General features: G+C 35.9%; 1 protein-coding gene across 2 annotated transcripts in view; it reads right to left on the bottom strand.

Moving 5' to 3' along the window:
- LOC126737010 (pericentriolar material 1 protein) overlaps nucleotides 1–22,453 on the bottom strand; it is a 60,490-nt gene that overhangs the window by 24,081 nt on the left and 13,956 nt on the right. The window contains exons 3-8 of one of the 2 annotated variants that reach the window (XM_050441679.1): nucleotides 5,132–5,331; nucleotides 4,946–5,077; nucleotides 4,455–4,650; nucleotides 4,178–4,395; nucleotides 3,778–4,127; nucleotides 3,518–3,693 (exon numbers count right to left, since the gene is read on the bottom strand). In XM_050441679.1, coding sequence (XP_050297636.1) covers nucleotides 3,518–3,693; nucleotides 3,778–4,127; nucleotides 4,178–4,395; nucleotides 4,455–4,650; nucleotides 4,946–5,077; nucleotides 5,132–5,331 — 1,272 coding nt within the window. The remainder of the gene's footprint in view (nucleotides 1–3,517; nucleotides 3,694–3,777; nucleotides 4,128–4,177; nucleotides 4,396–4,454; nucleotides 4,651–4,945; nucleotides 5,078–5,131; nucleotides 5,332–22,453) is intronic. The other variant, XM_050441680.1, reaches the window with a different exon arrangement.

The following is a 22,453-nucleotide window of genomic DNA, read 5'->3' as shown; positions in this document are numbered from 1 at the left end:
CAGTCAAATAATAGCACTGTCATAACAATCATGGAATTCTTACTCTATTCTTTAACTTAGAAAACTTAAAGCAAGTAACACAAGGTAACCATGACAGTTATGTGAAAAAACTTAATAATATTAGTAATATTCTTATAATTACTGATACTTAAGACCAAAACAAAGTAAAACTATAATTAGAAAGTGTACAAATTTTGGCAATGAACATTAATAATGTTATTGTATCTAAATCCTTGTGATAAAACTAAATTTCTTCAATACCAGGTATAAGTACTTGTCAATATTTTGGGTAAATTAAAAAATCGATTACTATGATCTACTCAAGAACTTACTCAAGCGTTATTTAAAATTTGGGTTTACTGTATTTCACAGAAACCTTGTATTTTTATTTAGCCAAAATTTGAATCCTAATTGTATGATTTCTATCTACAGTATTGGCCAAAAGTAAATGAACATACCAAAAATTAAAACAAAACTAGAATTTTAATGTTTTTTTTTTGTTTGGCATAACAAATTTCTCTCAGTGTAACTAAATATTCTAAATCGTGGAATAATAAACATAAAACAAATCTTTAGTTTTTGCAACGGACAATAAGATAAGATCGCAAACTCATTTTTTGGGCTTTTTTTACTGGCCAGAAGTAGATGAACAAAACACATGTCCTGAGACATTTTTATTTGTGTTGCTTTCAGTATCACTTTACCCACTAAATAGTTGTTTAGCTTTTCTGCTATTATGCCACGCGGTACTGAGTTTTCTGAAGACCTGCAGCAGCGTGTAATTGAGGCCTACCAAAGAGGAGTCCTGCAATCTAAGATTTCAAGACCATTTCAAATGGGAAGATCAGCCGTCCATTACATTTTAAACACATTTATATATGAAATGTTATGGCCAAACCCAAATCTGGTCGCCCCAAAAAAGTCGATTTAAATTTAAAAAAAGCGATTAAAAGAATTTCTAAAGAAAATCCGTTTTTGTCATCCAGCAAAATAGAGGACAAAATTGAGGAAATGGGATATCAGCCCAGAAAGTGCAAGGACCATACGGTGGAAACTAATGAAAATGCAGCTGTTTTCAAGAAGACCGGTAAAGAAACCGCTGCTTAAAAAAATGTAATGGCCAGATTATCGTTTGCCAAGCCACATAAGGACTGGACTTTGGATCAATGGAAACGAGTGTGTTTTAGTGACGAACCGAAATACAAATTTATTTTCTTAGGATGGGATTCATCATGTAAGGCGTCCCCGTAATACCGGCCAACAGTAAAGCACGGTGGGGAGGTCAGTTATGGTTTGGGGATGTTTCTCGGGATTTGGAATGGGCCCTCTATACAAAATCAACGACATAGTGGATAGGTTTATGTATAAAGATATATTACACAATATTTTGCTACCTTATCTGGAAGAAAAGATGCCATTATTATGTCATTTTCAGCATGATAATGACCCAAAACATGCATCACAATTGGTAAAATGGTTTTTAGAAGATGATATGCTCCCAGTTTTAGAGTGGCCATCTCAATCTCCGGACCTGAACTCAACTGGAAACTTATGGGAAATACTAGATCAACAAATTAGGTAAAAAATTTATAAAAATAAAGATTTTAGTTTTTTTTATTTAAGATTTTTTTTAAATTTGAAACTTAATAGAATTTAATTTAGTTTTGTTCATCTATTTTTGTCCAACCAATATGTAATCAACAAAAGAAGAAAAGAATGCTCGTTTTATTTACTCAATTGGTACAAATATCATAATCAAGTAGATATTTAAAAAAAAATCGCAATAGCAAAATAATGCTAAAGAACTATTTTTTTATTATATGTATATACAGTATTGGCTATAATAGTTGGAACTTTTGAAAATTTATTATATTTTGCGTGCCTTTTAATTAACATTTTATTTTCTTTTATAAAGTTGTTGTACACGAAAAACTAGTGTTAATTAATTTAAATGTAGACAAAAATTCAGCACCAGTAGCAGTTCGGAATAAAAATTTAATAAAAGCTGGACAAAATACTTGGAACTAAATGATTTTTATTCAAAAACGACATAAAACATAACTTATTGAAACCATAATATTATAATTAATATTTGGTATGGTAACCCTTAGCATTAATTACTGCCTGCATTCTTCTGAGCATTGATTCAATCAAATTTTCAATAATTTGTCTGTCAATCTGAGTCCAGGCTTCAACAAGCTTATGAAATAGTTCATCAGCATTTTTGACTGTTCCAGATGCCCGAATTTTGCGATCCAGATGTTCCCATAAATTTTCAATCGGGTTTAAGTATGGACTCTGGGCCGGCCACTTTAAAACTGTGATCTTTTCTTGGTCCAACCATTCTTTTACCAATTTTGACGAATGTTTTGGATCGTTATCATGCTGGAATACAAAATTTACTGGCATAGACTCAAATGTGTAAGGCTCCATTATATTTCGCAAAATATCCCGATACATAAATCAATCCATTTTCCCCACAATTTTATGTATTGGCCCAGTACCATACCAAGAAAAGCATCCCCATACTATCACATTACCACCTCCATGTTTAACCGTAGAGGTCGGATAAACTTTTTCTTGAATCTTTCACCTTTCGGTCGTCTTACATGAAGTATTCCATCACTGGAAAACAGATTGAACTTAGATTCGTCACTGAATAGCATTTTTTTCCAATCTTGTACAGTCCAGTTAAGATGATCCATTGCAAATTGTAGGCGTAACTTGACATTTTTCTTCCGCAGCAAAGGTTTTTTAGCAGGTCTGTAGCTGTTAAGTCCACCAGAACATAATCGCCTTCTTACCGTTCTTGCAGAGATATTGGAAGGCTCGCCTTCATTCAATTTTTGTAAAATTTTGGAGGATGACAAAAATGGGTCATTCTAGGAAATATTTAAAATTCGCCTATCTACACGGGCAGTCGTGGCTTTAGGTCTTCGAGAGCTTTTACCTGGTACCACATTTCCAAATATACGATATTTCTTAATTATCCGTGACACGGTGTTCTTAGGAACGTTTAGTCTTTGAGCATTATTACGCTGCCTAACACCGTGATTGTAAAAATCTAAAATTCTTTGGCGAATGTCGCTGGAATAGGCCTTGCCTTTTCCCATGGTAACACAAAATAAAATAAATAAAAAGACGCCACTTGCACACTGGTGTGTCAAAGACTGCCTGTAAAATACATCTTTTATAAAAAGTTCCAAGCATTTTGTCCAGCACAAAAATTTAAAGTATTTCTTATTGTCTGAAACAAGATAAGGTTGAAATTCTGGTATGCTTTTTTGTTTACTTATAAATATGTTTATTGATTGGATGTACAAAAATAAAATATAAATTTAAAACATTGGAAAAATTTTAAATTTTTAAAAGTTCCAACTTTTATGGCCAATACTGTATATCATCTACTTTTGGCCAATATTGTATATTACTATTGAAAATATACTGTTTGAGTTTGAAACTTAAATAAAAAACTGTGTACATTTTAAGAAAAAAACTGTAAAATAAGATAAAATACCTTTATGCTTCCCCATAATCTCCTCTAGTTCCCGCTTTTTCACTTCGAGTTCAGCTTGTAAAGCCAGCTTCTCGTTAATATTGCTGCTGGTCCTTTGTTTAGGGCGGGCCCCTTGATTCCTTTGCGATTTGTTTACTTGTTTCTGATACGTTTCATTCAAGACATGATTATCTAATCTATAATAAAGCATAAAAAGAAAGATTTAGTTACATTTAAAATGTTTTATGCAAAGTATATGGAGAATATTAATTATGACTAACCTGTTTTCCACATAACTATCGTTTCTTCTATGACTCGGTTTCGATATCTCATTTTGTAAATTTTCGGCGGTCAAACAAATTTCATTGGTGGCAGCTTGAACTTCCTGCACTGTGGCTCCCTCGGTCGTATTATTAACCACTTCCAGCATATTTTTCAACTTACTCAAGTGGTCTTTCATGGCCACGATGTTGCGCACTTGAGAACCGACATCCGGATGATTCTCCTCATCCATTATTTGCAGCTGAATCACCAATTTATCCACTTGATCCTTTTTCGTTTTTAATTCTAATAGTTTTTTCTTTAGGTCGGCTTGTTGGCTCCTTAGCTCTATATCGCGATTGTCAAGTACCTAATTTTCAAATGTTTACAAGGAATTAAAGGCTTTTAGTTTGAATTTACCTGAATTAGTTGCTCCCTTTCATTGTTGGCATCATGCATGCTAACAATTTGACTTTGCAAATGTTGCATCTCAGACATTAATTTATCAGTGGAATATTTTTCATTGCCAGATTTATTTCTGTTTAGTCTCTTAGCTCTCTCTTCAAGCTCTTTTATGGCTGTATCATATTCTGCTAAAGAAGTATTATTTATATTTTTCTCTACATTAACTGGATTACCTAAAATCTCAAACTCTCATAAATTATTTTTCTTTCAAAAATAAAAAAAAATATATTACAAATAGGAGCCCTCTCCAGTCTTTCTTGAATTTGCCTGGCATCCATCAATTTATTTTCAGATTTCTGTTGAAGCTTTAATATTGACAGTTGCTGATCCCTCAAGGCTGTTAACTCATTGTCAAAACTGTTAAAATCTGCCTCGGCTCTTTTAATGTAGTCACTCTGCTCCGAATAATTGTCAACATTGGATAGACTCTGGAAGAAAAAAGGTTTCAGATGACATTTTATGACAGACTATTAATAATTAATCATAAATACTGCATCTTCTCAGATCATACAACTTATATCATATAAAGTTGTAATATCAAGATTTTAGCTAAGACCACAGTACAAGAAGTTTAAAGTTAACAAAACAATATTAAGAGCAGTTGGTTCATATTAGTGGATTAATTAACTTGATGAGGTAGTACTACATAAACTTCCAAAAAAAACATAAAATTTATTAGTATATAAGAAGTGGCAAAAACAAGCACTAACAACACCTAATCACCTGGCTAGGCTGAACATCAGCAATCCTTTCAGAACTATCAAGTTCCTCTAACAGCTTTACTAATTTTTTCTCACTGTCCAACAAATCGCTTCTCATTTGAAGCAAATTTGTTTTCTCATCTATATCTAATATCTAATAAATACTTTAAGTCACTAATTATACTCTTTGAAATTTGATTAGGTTTACCTGTTCATCCGAGTTTCTAATACTAGTCATTAAAGAGCTAGTGACTTCCAAATATTCTCTTATCTGACTAAGTTTGTCCTCAATCACTCTACGATCTGGATATTTTGTCATGTTATCACATTTTAGTGTTGAGCCAATTGAGTTTCTTCTTGATGCTGATGAGCTGCTTGCTGGTGTTATTCCATTGACTGAGCCATTAGCTAAAGAGAACCAATATTATGATTTGAGAATTTAGTAGAAATAATGAACTAGTACAATTTATAAGCTGGATTTCACAATACGTAGGAAAACTTAGATTACCTTTTTAAAAGCACCCTTAATTAAATTGATAAGCATATATATAGTAACTGATTGATAAAGGATAAAGGTTTTAAGGGGTTTTTTGTCATTCAAATTCAAATACTAGCTTTATTATTGTTAGGTTCCACCCTATTTAATTAGGGATTACGTCGGGTGTTCGACTTGTAGACAGAAAAAGAAAGTCGTGTAATTGGTTACGAGAAATTAATTTATTCTCCTAAACTTTAACTGGTTAATCGCGGCAATCTCTGATTTTACACTTTACTTTATAGACAACTATTTATATTTTATGGATTTTTATAAAAGAGCGCGGAGCCCGGTACATGTCTAATATGCAACCACCTGGTCTAACATATCGCAAAGACTACTCTCCAACGACTGTTTTAAAGGCGAAAACCGAAATTCAGACTCGTTACAACTATTATTTTTTGCATGCCCTACTTCTTTTTTATTACAGGCGGCTCGAACTTATCGCGGGAACCGATCCTTTGACGGCGCGTATTTTTCAGCGCTTTCCGGGTACAAAGCCATAAATCACGAGCACTTCTGCCGAATTAGGGGAATGTCGAGTGATACAAAATGGTATGAGGTATTTAAAACCGTGGGTATGGCGAGCTAACTATTAAAATATAAAAAATCTCCTAACATACCGCCGCCCTTGAAAGTATCCGGGAGATATCTTTCAAAATAATCAGAAAACGGAGATGAGATGCTTACCTAAATCAGAGACTGCAAAATTAAGACTAAGATTTACATAAGCAGTTAAGTACTTAAATTAACATATATACACCAGCAAAAACATTTGTGCTTTAAATTACATTACCAAATCACGCTTAAAAATAGACGCATCATTGCTTTTTCAAAAAACAAATAGGTGATCTTAAACTAAAAGGATTATATTCCTAGTACAAATAGGATGAGAAGTGGACTGTATTATTAAAAATTAGCATGAACATTTCGTAAAATAAATACAAATGATTATTCCACTGGAAGAACAAAGCATAACTAAAAGCTAGCTTAAAATATAGATTTCATATAATACTAAATTAAGCAAAATAAACACATTTTACAGCGTCAACAAGGGGACAGCCCTTTTTTATTCACTTTCGCGAATGTCACGGGGGGATTCGATGGGCAAGGGACAAATCTTTGTTATAGAGCGCTTCACAACACCACTAGAAGTTCGCACACTCACTACACGAACTGTTCCATCACTTCCAGAATGTAAGTCGACAACACGTCCTGTTCTCCATTGCAAGGAAGGCAGGTTGTCCTCCTTTAATAGGACCAGAGAACCTAATAGCTCCGATGGCTTGACCTTAGACTTCCACTTGAACCTTTGGTGCAGGGTATGCAGAAATTCATCAGACCATCTCTGCCAAAAGTGCTGAGACATCTTTTGCAGGTGCTGATACCTGGAGAGGCGACCATCAGGAACGTCCAATAAATCCAGCTCTGGATATTTATTAAGAGGGCGACCAATAAGAAAATGCCCTGGTGTCAGCGCCTCGAGGTCATTCGGGTCATCACTGAGAGGAGTGAGCGGTCGGGAGTTCAGTATGGCCTCGATTTGTACAAGCAGGGTATAGAATTCCTCATAGTGTAGAGGAGTATTATTTAAAACACGCTTAAGATGCTGTTTGGTGGACTTTACCGAAGCTTCCCAAAGACCACCAAAGTGTGGCGAGTGAGAAGGAATAAAACTCCATTGAATTTTATTATCCCTTAGTGTTAGGTTCCACCCTATTTGATTAGGGATTACGTCGGGTGTTCGACTTGTAGACAGAAAAAGAAAGTCGTGTAATTGGTTACGAGAAATTAATTTATTCTCCTAAACTTTAACTGGTTAATCGCGGCAATCTCTGATTTTACACTTTACTTTATATACAACTATTTATATTTTATGGATTTTTATAAAAGAGCGCGGAGCCCGGTACATATCTAATATGCAACCACCTGATCTAACATATCGCAAAGACAACTCTCCAACCACTGTTTTAAAGGCGAAAACCGAAATTCAGACTCGTTACAACTATTATTTTTTGCATGCCCTACTTCTTTTTTATTACAGGCGGCTCGAACTTATCGCGGGAACCGATCCTTTGACGGCGCGTATTTTTCAGCGCTTTCCGGGTACAAAGCCATAAATCACGAGCACTTCTGCCGAATTAGGGGAATGTCGAGTGATACAAAATGGTATGAGGTATTTAAAACCGTGGGTATGGCGAGCTAACTATTAAAATATAAAAAATCTCCTAACATACCGCCGCCCTTGAAAGTATCCGGGAGATATCTTTCAAAATAATCAGAAAACGGAGATGAGATGCTTACCTAAATCAGAGACTGCAAAATTAAGACTAAGATTTACATAAGCAGTTAAGTACTTAAATTAACATACACCAGTAAAAACATTTGTACTTTAAATTACATTACCAAATCACACTTAAAAATAGACGCATCATTGCTTTTTCAAAAAACAAATAGGTAATCTTAAACTAAAAGGATTATATTCCTAGTACAAATAGGATGAGAAGTGGACTGTATTATTAAAAATTAGCATGAACATTTCGTAAAATAAATACAAATGATTATTCCACTGGAAGAACAAAGCATAACTAAAAGCTAGCTTAAAATATAGATTTCATATAATACTAAATTAAGCAAAATAAACACATTTTACAGCGTCAACAAGGGGACAGCCCTTTTTTATTCACTTTCGCGAATGTCACGGAGGGATTCGATGGGCAAGGGACAAATCTTTGTTATAGAGCGCTTCACAACACCACTAGAAGTTCGCACACTCACTACACGAACTGTTCCATCACTTCCAGAATGTAAGTCGACAACACGTCCTGTTCTCCATTGCAAGGAAGGCAGGTTGTCCTCCTTTAATAGGACCAGAGAACCTAATAGCTCCGATGGCTTGACCTTGGACTTCCACTTGAACCTTTGGTGCAGGGTATGCAGAAATTCATCAGACCATCTCTGCCAAAAGTGCTGAGACATCTTTTGCAGGTGCTGATACCTGGAGAGGCGACCATCAGGAACGTCCAATAAATCCAGCTCTGGATATTTATTAAGAGGGCGACCAATAAGAAAATGACCTGGTGTCAGCGCCTCGAGGTCATTCGGGTCATCACTGAGAGGAGTGAGCGGTCGGGAGTTCAGTATGGCCTCGATTTGTACAAGCAGGGTATAGAATTCCTCATAATGTAGAGGAGTATTATTTAAAACACGCTTAAGATGCTGTTTGGTGGACTTTACCGAAGCTTCCCAAAGGCCACCAAAGTGTGGCGAGTGAGAAGGAATAAAACTCCATTGAATTTTATTATCCCTTAGCGCATTTTGAAACCTTTCATCCCTTAAAATAGTGTTAATTTTGTCAAACTCATTCTTAGCCCCAACAAAATTAGAACCGTTATCAGAATGTAGATTTTTGCATAGACCTCTTCTAGATACAAAGCGCAAAAAGGCAGAAATAAAAGATTGAGTGGTAAGCTCTGTAGCTAGTTCAAGGTGTATTGCCTTGGTTGTCAAACACACGAACAAACAAATATAGCACTTAAGAAGAGAGTCCTTTAGAACAAAAGGTCCGGCATAATCTACACCGGTATTGTAAAAAGCATAGGAGGGAGTAACCCGGACACTGGGTAGAGCTGCCATTTGGGCTTTTAATGATCGAGGATTGGACTTGAAACAAATTATGCACTTCCGAATCACTGATTTAACCAGTTGCTTGCCATTTGTTGGCCAAAATTGCTGCCTCACAAATGACAGCGTAGCTTGCGTTCCTGGATGTAGATTGCGGATATGCTCATGGGTGACAACAAGCTTAGAAAAGGGATGATTATAAGGTATCAGTATAGGATGTTTTTGGTTAAACGTCAGCTTAGAATGGTTTAATCGACCACCTACTCGTAGGAGGAGATCACTGTCAAGAAAAGGGTTGAGAGTACTAAGCTTACTACTAGGCCTTATCGTCTTATTATTTTTTAGGCTGAATAGGTCTTCAGGAAACGCGGAACTCTGAATTAACCTTACAAGGCAATTGACACTTTGTATTACCTCAGTTTGGGACAAGGCACCAGTAATTCTTTTGTCTTTATATTTTAAGTTAAAATGAAATCGCAAACAATAAGCGACTACATTAATGAGCTTTGAATAAGAGGAATATTTCGAGCATAGGTTCATAACAAAATCATTGCTCTCCTTTGCAAAGAATATTAAGGATTTAGGATTAATGTCGATTATTTTAGATTTCTCGGTATTTTGTCGAGCGTAATTCGACACATGATTATTTGAAGGCCAAAAACTTTTATGTTTCAATAAAAAGGAGGGTCCGTGCCACCAAAGATTATTACTCTCCAAATCAACTGGGCTCATACCTCTAGAGATGATATCTGCAGGATTTTGTGACGAAATCACGTGATACCAATGGTTGATATTTGTTATTTGTTGAATTTCAGATATCCTATTGCAGACAAACGTCTTAAGGCTGCGAGGTTCTAAACTTAACCAGCAAAGAACAATTGATGAGTCAGTCCAGTAAAAAATCTCCCCTATAGGATAACTTACAGTTTCGAGAATCTTATTTATAAGCTTGGCTAAAAGAAGTGCTCCGCAAAGCTCCAAACTGGGCAGTGAAACAGCCTTAAGGGGAGCAACACGTGACTTTGCGCAGAGGAGATTACAATATATTTTTCCATCGGAGTCTGTGCAGCGAAGGTATACACAGGCTCCATAAGCATTTATGGAGGAATCACAAAACCCATGGATCTGAACATCAATAGGATTTTTGGAGGTTACTTGTCGATGTATTTTAAAGGTGTTTGCTTTGGACAGCTGATTGGAAAAGTTGGACCAAATTTTATAAAAATCATTGGGTAGAGGCTCGTCCCATGAAATTTTTAACAGCCATAGCTTCTGCATAAGAATCTTTCCTTGAATTATGATTGGACCGAGGAGGCCCAAAGGATCAAATATCTGCGATATGGCTGAGAGGATAGAACGTTTCGTGACCACAGCCATAGAATTGCTTAACTTCGAGGTATAGATAAATTGATCTTTCTGGGAATCCCAAAATATACCTAATGCTTTGCAACTTTGATTGTCATTTATGATATGACCTATAGAATTCTTATCTGAAATATTAGATAATACTTTGGGTTCATTGGATGAGAACTTTCGTAATTCAAACCCATAAGTTTGAAAAATTGATATAAGGTTGGATCTTACTTTTATAAGGGTTTCAAGGTCATTGCACCCTGTTAGTACGTCATCCACGTAGCTATCACGAGCAATGATGTGACTTTCCAAAGGATAGGAATCTTTGATGTCAAACGAAATTTGTTGTATACATCTTGTAGCTAAGAAAGAGGCACTGGCTGTGCCATAGGTAATGGTGTTTAATTCATAGTGGTTGAGATCCGACTCCGGGGAGTCTCTCCACACTATGCGCTGAAGCTTCCTTTGCTCTGGCTTAACAAGAATTTGTCGGTACATCTTGGCGATGTCACCTGATAACACATAATTGTGCTCTCTGAATCTGAGGATTATGGAGAACAAGTCGCTTTGCACAGTGGGGCCAACCATTAGAATATCGTTTAGAGAAATGCCAGTTGTTGTTTTAGATGAGGCGTCGAACACTACCCTTAACTTGGTAGTAGTGCTGTCCAATTTCTCAATGGCATGGTGAGGCAAGTAATAGATGGGGTCTGACGTTTTTTCTTGGGAATTAATTTTTGACATATGTCCTAATTTTTCATATTCCTGAATAAATTGCGTGTAAGAGAATTTAAGTTCAGGATTCCTTGTAAGTTTTCTTTCAATAGCCAAAAATCTTTTCATGGAAATTTCTTGGGAATCACCTAGTTTGGATACAGTGCCCTTTAAGGGCAAACTAACTTCAAATCTACCCGAAGAAGTTCGAGTAAAGGTACTCTTAAAATGGGATTCACACTCCATTTCCTCTGGGGTAAACTTACAGGGTTCATGGAAGGGTTCTTCAATGTGCCAAAACTTCTCAAGTGATTGTTTTAGCTCAAACTCATTATTCAAGGAAAAAGCCGATATGGATTTCAGGGGTGTAAAACCCTTGGAAACATGCATAGGTCCAGAAATTACCCAACCAAGTTTGGTGTTCTGCAAGATAGGATTCCTTGTTCCAAGTTTCATTTGACCTGAAATAAGCAGGTCATAAAATAGACTAGCTCCTATAAGGAGATCAATTTCAGAGGATTCAAAGAAAGTGGGGTCTGCCAGAGTAATTTCTTTGGGAATAATGAAATTAGATACATTTAGCGTCTGCTGAGGACATTTATCGGTAATTTTATCGATTACTAAGGCAGTCAGATTAAAATGATGACTCTTACTTAAGTCCTTAATCGTTAATGAGGTTTTCTTATTAATATAGGTTGTTCCCTGATTTATACCACAAACAGGGATGTGCACTTTCTCACACTTGAGATTTAGGATATCAAACAAGGTCTTTGATATAAGATTAGACTGTGACCCGCTATCAAGTAAGGCTCTACAGGGTATGGGTCTTGAACAGCTGTCATAAACATAAACTAAAGCAGTAGATAGGAGCACAAAAGTATTTGGTACAGAATTAGCACAAGCAAAACTGTAATCAATAGGCAAATTTGGCTGAAGATTATTCTCTTGTTGAGGATTACAAACATTTTGATCTACTACCACTTGGTGTGAAGTAGCGTGGGGTAATTGATTCGATGGCAAGAAACTCGGGGTTTCACAAAGATGAGGATTTATGTTACCTCTTTGAGGATTGGGCAACTGTGTTGGGTTAATACCATCATGGTTATTGCTTGAGGTTGCCCTTATTTGGGCGCAAAGCGTTTTTTGAGAGGGTTGTTTAGTAATACTTGGATTTACATTTGAGGTTATGTGCCTGGAATCTTTCTCAAAGTTATTTGTGGGGTAATGTAGCAATGAATGATGCCTTCGCTGGCAAGCTCTACAAGAATGTTTGGATGTGCAAACAGATGCAAAATGACCTGGACGTAGGCAATTTGTACATAATTTTAGACGTTTCGCCTCATTGTACTTTTCGCTCACAGGAAGTTTGAGGAATTTCTCACATGCATAGACAAAATGGCTATCTTTACAAACAGGACATTTATTTTCAAAAACGGCATTGGTGAATGTCTTAGGTGTACCATAACTCTTTTGAGGATTTGGATCATGTTTATTTTGCACTTTAAAATCAATTGACTCTAAGAGGTGGCAACGCTCTGTGAGGAATGTAGTGAGGTTAAGGATTGAAGGGCTATCAAAATTCTTGGAATAGATTTCCCATTCCCTACGTGTAAGTTGGCCAAATTTTGAGGTAAGTAGATATATTAAGGGTGTGTCCCAGTTATCCACATTTTCACCTAGATTTTTTAAACATCGATAATGTTTTTGAAAGTTATCTAAGAATTTGCGTAACTGGATATGGTTATTTTCTTTGAGGGATGGCAAGCTGAAAATTGCTTTCATATGAGCATGAATTATGGCCCTCTTATTCTCATAGCGCTCTTTGAGTAAATTCCATGCAACAGCATAGTTGCCATCGGTGGCTGTAAGGGAGCTAATTATCTGGGCAGCATCTCCTTTAAGGGCAGACTGGAGATAGTAAAATTTTTGCACCTTGGGTAACGAGGGATTTTTATCAATAAGAGCCTCGAAGGTTTCATGAAACTGGGTCCATGATTCGTAAGAACCAGAAAACTCTGGTATGGATAATGGAGGTAATTTAGTGGATAAAATACTAGCCATATTATTTATAGGGTTGTTGCTGAGCTCAGGGTGAGTCTCAACGGTTAAACTAGGATTGTTGCTAGCATTTTTGAGGTTGGTGGCTTGTAATATAAGTTTTGCCTTGGATATTATTGAGAAGTATTTTTCCTCGAAGTCTGATCTGACCTCAGTCTGATCTTGAGCATCAGGCAATTTGTGCATCAAACAAATGTCTTCGATACCCAATTGAATTTGTTCAAATTCCTGCAAAAGGGAATCAGCAGCTTTAAACCTGGTCTCAATTTGGACGAGGTCTGAAGGAGTTAAAAGCTCGAGTTGGGGTAAGGCATTTAAAAATGTTTGGAAACGAGTTAGAGAGGCTTTCATGTGACCTCTTTTGTTAATGAGGAATCTTATTTCTGCCTTAGCTTTATCTAAAATTTGTTCTGCACTAAGATTTTCCGTCATTTTGATGGTAACTGAGAAAACAATAAAAAGTTTTGCACTTATTTACTTATGCCAAAAAGGAAAAATTAAAGGTTAAAAATCTTAAAACAACAATATAAAAATTAATGGGTTAAACAACCAAGGCTAAACCAAATTTTACAAAACCTGAAAGAGATTAAAAAACACACCAAATAAAATTTAAATTAAATTATTAAATTTTATCATCAATAGTTTAGTAGGCTGGATACAAATATTTTGTTTTTAAGGCTATATATGCAAAAATCTATTTAAAATGCATAACTCAATTCTTAGAAGGGCGAATATGAGAATTTTAATCTTAAAAACATTAAAAACATATAAGCTTAAATCAAAAAAAATAAGGTTTAGAGCTAAAAATGTAGTTTATAATATGTCAAATAGGTTTTTAAGGTTGAAAGATTTAGTTTATTAAGGGTTATATAAACTCTACATTAAATTATGGTTGCATTTATTGAACTAGGTTAAAATATAAATGTAGGTTTCAAGTAAAAATCCACAAAACAGCTTAATTACTGTAGGTTACGAAGGTTAAAATGTAAATAGAGAATAAAAACCAAACTATATAGGTGTAATTAAAACCAACTTGTACAAATCTTAACTTAATTTGAACAAAACAGCTCATCAAAAACGTTAAGGTAACGTTTTGGAAGTCAGGATGACCCTAGGTTTACTGCTGGCTTTAATTACTTGGGTTATAATTGACTAACCTTTAATTATTGACTTGTTTTCCTGCTACTAGGAACACTGGTTGCTGGAACATCGACGAAAATACACTAAATATGGGTCGCACTACCATATTTTCCACATCAGGCACGAAGGATCAAAATTTTTTGTTAGGTTCCACCCTATTTGATTAGGGATTACGTCGGGTGTTCGACTTGTAGACAGAAAAAGAAAGTCGTGTAATTGGTTACGAGAAATTAATTTATTCTCCTAAACTTTAACTGGTTAATCGCGGCAATCTCTGATTTTACACTTTACTTTATATACAACTATTTATATTTTATGGATTTTTATAAAAGAGCGCGGAGCCCGGTACATATCTAATATGCAACCACCTGATCTAACATATCGCAAAGACAACTCTCCAACCACTGTTTTAAAGGCGAAAACCGAAATTCAGACTCGTTACAACTATTATTTTTTGCATGCCCTACTTCTTTTTTATTACAGGCGGCTCGAACTTATCGCGGGAACCGATCCTTTGACGGCGCGTATTTTTCAGCGCTTTCCGGGTACAAAGCCATAAATCACGAGCACTTCTGCCGAATTAGGGGAATGTCGAGTGATACAAAATGGTATGAGGTATTTAAAACCGTGGGTATGGCGAGCTAACTATTAAAATATAAAAAATCTCCTAACACTTAGCGCATTTTGAAACCTTTCATCCCTTAAAATAGTGTTAATTTTGTCAAACTCATTCTTAGCCCCAACAAAATTAGAACCGTTATCAGAATGTAGATTTTTGCATAGACCTCTTCTAGATACAAAGCGCAAAAAGGCAGAAATAAAAGATTGAGTGGTAAGCTCTGTAGCTAGTTCAAGGTGTATTGCCTTGGTTGTCAAACACACGAACAAACAAATATAGCACTTAAGAAGCCTTCTATTTTTAAATTTGGAGTCCTTTAGAACAAAAGGTCCGGCATAATCTACACCGGTATTGTAAAAAGCATAGGAGGGAGTAACCCGGACACTGGGTAGAGCTGCCATTTGGGCCTTTAATGATCGAGGATTGGACTTGAAACAAATTATGCACTTCCGAATCACTGATTTAACCAGTTGCTTGCCATTTGTTGGCCAAAATTGCTGCCTCACAAATGACAGCGTAGCTTGCGTTCCTGGATGTAGATTGCGGATATGCTCATGGGTGACAACAAGCTTAGAAAAGGGATGATTATAAGGTATCAATATAGGATGTTTTTGGTTAAACGTTAGCTTAGAATGGTTTAATCGACCACCTACTCGTAGGAGGAGATCACTGTCAAGAAAAGGGTTGAGAGTACTAAGCTTACTACTAGGCCTTATCGTCTTATTATTTTTTAGGCTGAATAGGTCTTCAGGAAATGCGGAACTCTGAATTAACCTTACAAGGCAATTGACGCTTTGTATTACCTCAGTTTGGGATAAGGCACCAGTAATTCTTTTGTCTTTATATTTTAAGTTAAAATGAAATCGCAAACAATAAGCGACTACATTAATGAGCCTTGAATAAGAGGAATATTTCGAGCATAGGCTCATAACAAAATCATTGCTCTCCTTTGCAAAGAATATTAAGGATTTAGGATTAATGTCGATTATTTTAGATTTCTCGGTATTTTGTCGAGCGTAATTCGACACATGATTATTTGAAGGCCAAAAACTTTTATGTTTCAATAAAAAGGAGGGTCCGTGCCACCAAAGATTATTACTTTCCAAATAAACTGGGCTCATACCTCTAGAGATGATATCTGCAGGACTTTGTGACGAAATCACGTGATACCAATGGTCAACCATTAGAATATCGTTTAGAGAAATGCCAGTTGTTGTTTTAGATGAGGCGTCGAACACTACCCTTAACTTGGTAGTAGTGCTGTCCAATTTTTCAATGGCATGGTGGGGCATGTAATAGATGGGGTCTGACGTTTTTTCTTGGGAATTAATTTTTGACATATGTCCTAATTTTTCATATTCCTGAATAAATTGCGTGTAAGAGAATTTAAGTTCAGGGTTCCTTGTAAGTTTTCTTTCAATAGCCAAAAATCTTTTCATGGAAATTTCTTGGGAATCACCTAGTTTGGATACCGTACCCTTTAAGGGCAAACTAACTTCAAATCTACCCAAAGAAGTTCGAGTAAAGGTACTCTTAAAATGGGATTCACACTTCATTTCCTCTGGGGTAAACTTACAGGGTTCATGGAAGGGTTCTTCAATGTGCCAAAACTTCTCAAGTGATTGTTTTAGCTCAAACTCATTATTCAAGGAAAAAGCCGATATGGATTTCAGGGGTGTAAAACCCTTGGAAACATGCATAGGTCCAGAAATTACCCAACCAAGTTTGGTGTTCTGCAAGATAGGATTCCTTGTTCCAAGTTTCATTTGACCTGAAATAAGCAGGTCATAAAATAGACTAGCTCCTATAAGGAGATCAATTTCAGAGGATTCAAAGAAAGTGGGGTCTGCCAGAGTAATTTCTTTGGGAATAATGAAATTAGATGCATTTAGCGTCTGCTGAGGACATTTATCGGTAATTTTATCGATTACTAAGGCAGTCAGATTAAAATGATGACTCTTACTTAAGTCCTTAATCGTTAATGAGGTTTTCTTATTAATATAGGTTGTTCCCTGATTTATACCACAAACAGGGATGTGCACTTTCTCATACTTGAGGTTTAGGATATCAAACAAGGTCTTTGATATAAGATTAGACTGTGACCCGCTATCAAGTAAGGCTCTACAGGGTATGGGTCTCGAACAGCTGTCATAAACATAAACTAAAGCAGTAGATAGGAGCACAAAAGTATTTGGTACAGAATTAGCACAAGCAAAACTGTAATCAATAGGCAAATCAGGCTGAAGATTATTCTCTTGTTGAGGATTACAAACATTTTGATCTACTACCACTTGGTGTGAAGTAGCGTGGGGTAATTGATTCGATGGCAAGAAACTCGGGGTTTCACAAAGATGAGGATTTATGTTACCTCTTTGAGGATTGGGCAACTGTGTTGGGTTAATACCATCATGGTTATTGCTTGAGGTTGCCCTTATTTGGGCGCAAAGCGTTTTTTGAGAGGGTTGTTTAGTAATACTTGGATTTACATTTGAGGTTATGTGCCTGGAATCTTTCTCAAAGTTATTTGTGGGGTAATGTAGCAATGAATGATGCCTTCGCTGGCAAGCTCTACAAGAATGTTTGGATGTGCAAACAGATGCAAAATGACCTGGACGTAGGCAATTTGTACATAATTTTAGACGTTTCGCCTCATTGTACTTTTCGCTCACAGGAAGTTTGAGGAATTTCTCACATGCATAGACAAAATGGCTATCTTTACAAACAGGACATTTATTTTCAAAAACGGCATTGGTGAATGTCTTAGGTGTACCATAACTCTTTTGAGGATTTGGATCATGTTTATTTTGCACTTTAAAATCAATTGACTCTAAGAGGTGGCAACGCTCTGTGAGGAATGTAGTGAGGTTAAGGATTGAAGGGCTATCAAAATTCTTGGAATAGATTTCCCATTCCCTACGTGTAAGTTGGCCAAATTTTGAGGTAAGTAGATATATTAAGGGTGTGTCCCAGTTATCCACATTTTCACCTAGATTTTTTAAACATCGATAATGTTTTTGAAAGTTATCTAAGAATTTGCGTAACTGGATATGGTTATTTTCTTTGAGGGATGGCAAGCTGAAAATTGCTTTCATATGAGCATGAATTATGGCCCTCTTATTCTCATAGCGCTCTTTGAGTAAATTCCATGCAACAGCATAGTTGCCATCGGTGGCTGTAAGGGAGCTAATTATCTGGGCAGCATCTCCTTTAAGGGCAGACTGGAGATAGTAAAATTTTTGCACCTTGGGTAACGAGGGATTTTTATCAATAAGAGCCTCGAAGGTTTCATGAAACTGGGTCCATGATTCGTAAGAACCAGAAAACTCTGGTATGGATAATGGAGGTAATTTAGTGGATAAAATACTAGCCATATTATTTATAGGGTTGTTGCTGAGCTCAGGGTGAGTCTCAACGGTTAAACTAGGATTGTTGCTAGCATTTTTGAGGTTGGTGGCTTGTAATATAAGTTTTGCCTTGGATATTATTGAGAAGTATTTTTCCTCGAAGTCTGATCTGACCTCAGTCTGATCTTGAGCATCAGGCAATTTGTGCATCAAACAAATGTCTTCGATACCCAATTGAATTTGTTCAAATTCCTGCAAAAGGGAATCAGCAGCTTTAAACCTGGTCTCAATTTGGACGAGGTCTGAAGGAGTTAAAAGCTCGAGTTGGGGTAAGGCATTTAAAAATGTTTGGAAACGAGTTAGAGAGGCTTTCATGTGACCTCTTTTGTTAATGAGGAATCTTATTTCTGCCTTAGCTTTATCTAAAATTTGTTCTGCACTAAGATTTTCCGTCATTTTGATGGTAACTGAGAAAACAATAAAAAGTTTTGCACTTATTTACTTATGCCAAAAAGGAAAAATTAAAGGTTAAAAATCTTAAAACAACAATATAAAAATTAATGGGTTAAACAACCAAGGCTAAACCAAATTTTACAAAACCTGAAAGAGATTAAAAAACACACCAAATAAAATTTAAATTAAATTATTAAATTTTATCATCAATAGTTTAGTAGGCTGGATACAAATATTTTGTTTTTAAGGCTATATATGCAAAAATCTATTTAAAATGCATAACTCAATTCTTAGAAGGGCGAATATGAGAATTTTAATCTTAAAAACATTAAAAACATATAAGCTTAAATCAAAAAAAATAAGGTTTAGAGCTAAAAATGTAGTTTATAATATGTCAAATAGGTTTTTAAGGTTGAAAGATTTAGTTTATTAAGGGTTATATAAACTCTACATTAAATTATGGTTGCATTTATTGAACTAGGTTAAAATATAAATGTAGGTTTCAAGTAAAAATCCACAAAACAGCTTAATTACTGTAGGTTACGAAGGTTAAAATGTAAATAGAGAATAAAAACCAAACTATATAGGTGTAATTAAAACCAACTTGTACAAATCTTAACTTAATTTGAACAAAACAGCTCATCAAAAACGTTAAGGTAACGTTTTGGAAGTCAGGATGACCCTAGGTTTACTGCTGGCTTTAATTACTTGGGTTATAATTGACTAACCTTTAATTATTGACTTGTTTTCCTGCTACTAGGAACACTGGTTGCTGGAACATCGACGAAAATACACTAAATATGGGTCGCACTACCATATTTTCCACATCAGGCACGAAGGATCAAAATTTTTTGTTAGGTTCCACCCTATTTGATTAGGGATTACGTCGGGTGTTCGACTTGTAGACAGAAAAAGAAAGTCGTGTAATTGGTTACGAGAAATTAATTTATTCTCCTAAACTTTAACTGGTTAATCGCGGCAATCTCTGATTTTACACTTTACTTTATATACAACTATTTATATTTTATGGATTTTTATAAAAGAGCGCGGAGCCCGGTACATATCTAATATGCAACCACCTGATCTAACATATCGCAAAGACAACTCTCCAACCACTGTTTTAAAGGCGAAAACCGAAATTCAGACTCGTTACAACTATTATTTTTTGCATGCCCTACTTCTTTTTTATTACAGGCGGCTCGAACTTATCGCGGGAACCGATCCTTTGACGGCGCGTATTTTTCAGCGCTTTCCGGGTACAAAGCCATAAATCACGAGCACTTCTGCCGAATTAGGGGAATGTCGAGTGATACAAAATGGTATGAGGTATTTAAAACCGTGGGTATGGCGAGCTAACTATTAAAATATAAAAAATCTCCTAACACTTAGCGCATTTTGAAACCTTTCATCCCTTAAAATAGTGTTAATTTTGTCAAACTCATTCTTAGCCCCAACAAAATTAGAACCGTTATCAGAATGTAGATTTTTGCATAGACCTCTTCTAGATACAAAGCGCAAAAAGGCAGAAATAAAAGATTGAGTGGTAAGCTCTGTAGCTAGTTCAAGGTGTATTGCCTTGGTTGTCAAACACACGAACAAACAAATATAGCACTTAAGAAGCCTTCTATTTTTAAATTTGGAGTCCTTTAGAACAAAAGGTCCGGCATAATCTACACCGGTATTGTAAAAAGCATAGGAGGGAGTAACCCGGACACTGGGTAGAGCTGCCATTTGGGCCTTTAATGATCGAGGATTGGACTTGAAACAAATTATGCACTTCCGAATCACTGATTTAACCAGTTGCTTGCCATTTGTTGGCCAAAATTGCTGCCTCACAAATGACAGCGTAGCTTGCGTTCCTGGATGTAGATTGCGGATATGCTCATGGGTGACAACAAGCTTAGAAAAGGGATGATTATAAGGTATCAATATAGGATGTTTTTGGTTAAACGTTAGCTTAGAATGGTTTAATCGACCACCTACTCGTAGGAGGAGATCACTGTCAAGAAAAGGGTTGAGAGTACTAAGCTTACTACTAGGCCTTATCGTCTTATTATTTTTTAGGCTGAATAGGTCTTCAGGAAATGCGGAACTCTGAATTAACCTTACAAGGCAATTGACGCTTTGTATTACCTCAGTTTGGGATAAGGCACCAGTAATTCTTTTGTCTTTATATTTTAAGTTAAAATGAAATCGCAAACAATAAGCGACTACATTAATGAGCCTTGAATAAGAGGAATATTTCGAGCATAGGCTCATAACAAAATCATTGCTCTCCTTTGCAAAGAATATTAAGGATTTAGGATTAATGTCGATTATTTTAGATTTCTCGGTATTTTGTCGAGCGTAATTCGACACATGATTATTTGAAGGCCAAAAACTTTTATGTTTCAATAAAAAGGAGGGTCCGTGCCACCAAAGATTATTACTTTCCAAATAAACTGGGCTCATACCTCTAGAGATGATATCTGCAGGACTTTGTGACGAAATCACGTGATACCAATGGTCAACCATTAGAATATCGTTTAGAGAAATGCCAGTTGTTGTTTTAGATGAGGCGTCGAACACTACCCTTAACTTGGTAGTAGTGCTGTCCAATTTTTCAATGGCATGGTGGGGCATGTAATAGATGGGGTCTGACGTTTTTTCTTGGGAATTAATTTTTGACATATGTCCTAATTTTTCATATTCCTGAATAAATTGCGTGTAAGAGAATTTAAGTTCAGGGTTCCTTGTAAGTTTTCTTTCAATAGCCAAAAATCTTTTCATGGAAATTTCTTGGGAATCACCTAGTTTGGATACCGTACCCTTTAAGGGCAAACTAACTTCAAATCTACCCAAAGAAGTTCGAGTAAAGGTACTCTTAAAATGGGATTCACACTTCATTTCCTCTGGGGTAAACTTACAGGGTTCATGGAAGGGTTCTTCAATGTGCCAAAACTTCTCAAGTGATTGTTTTAGCTCAAACTCATTATTCAAGGAAAAAGCCGATATGGATTTCAGGGGTGTAAAACCCTTGGAAACATGCATAGGTCCAGAAATTACCCAACCAAGTTTGGTGTTCTGCAAGATAGGATTCCTTGTTCCAAGTTTCATTTGACCTGAAATAAGCAGGTCATAAAATAGACTAGCTCCTATAAGGAGATCAATTTCAGAGGATTCAAAGAAAGTGGGGTCTGCCAGAGTAATTTCTTTGGGAATAATGAAATTAGATGCATTTAGCGTCTGCTGAGGACATTTATCGGTAATTTTATCGATTACTAAGGCAGTCAGATTAAAATGATGACTCTTACTTAAGTCCTTAATCGTTAATGAGGTTTTCTTATTAATATAGGTTGTTCCCTGATTTATACCACAAACAGGGATGTGCACTTTCTCATACTTGAGGTTTAGGATATCAAACAAGGTCTTTGATATAAGATTAGACTGTGACCCGCTATCAAGTAAGGCTCTACAGGGTATGGGTCTCGAACAGCTGTCATAAACATAAACTAAAGCAGTAGATAGGAGCACAAAAGTATTTGGTACAGAATTAGCACAAGCAAAACTGTAATCAATAGGCAAATCAGGCTGAAGATTATTCTCTTGTTGAGGATTACAAACATTTTGATCTACTACCACTTGGTGTGAAGTAGCGTGGGGTAATTGATTCGATGGCAAGAAACTCGGGGTTTCACAAAGATGAGGATT

Source organism: Anthonomus grandis, chromosome 6 (genome assembly GCF_022605725.1).
Source record: "Anthonomus grandis grandis chromosome 6, icAntGran1.3, whole genome shotgun sequence".
In the NCBI taxonomy this organism is placed as follows: Eukaryota; Metazoa; Arthropoda; class Insecta; order Coleoptera; family Curculionidae; genus Anthonomus; species Anthonomus grandis.
This window is presented reverse-complemented; position numbering and strand designations above follow the sequence as displayed.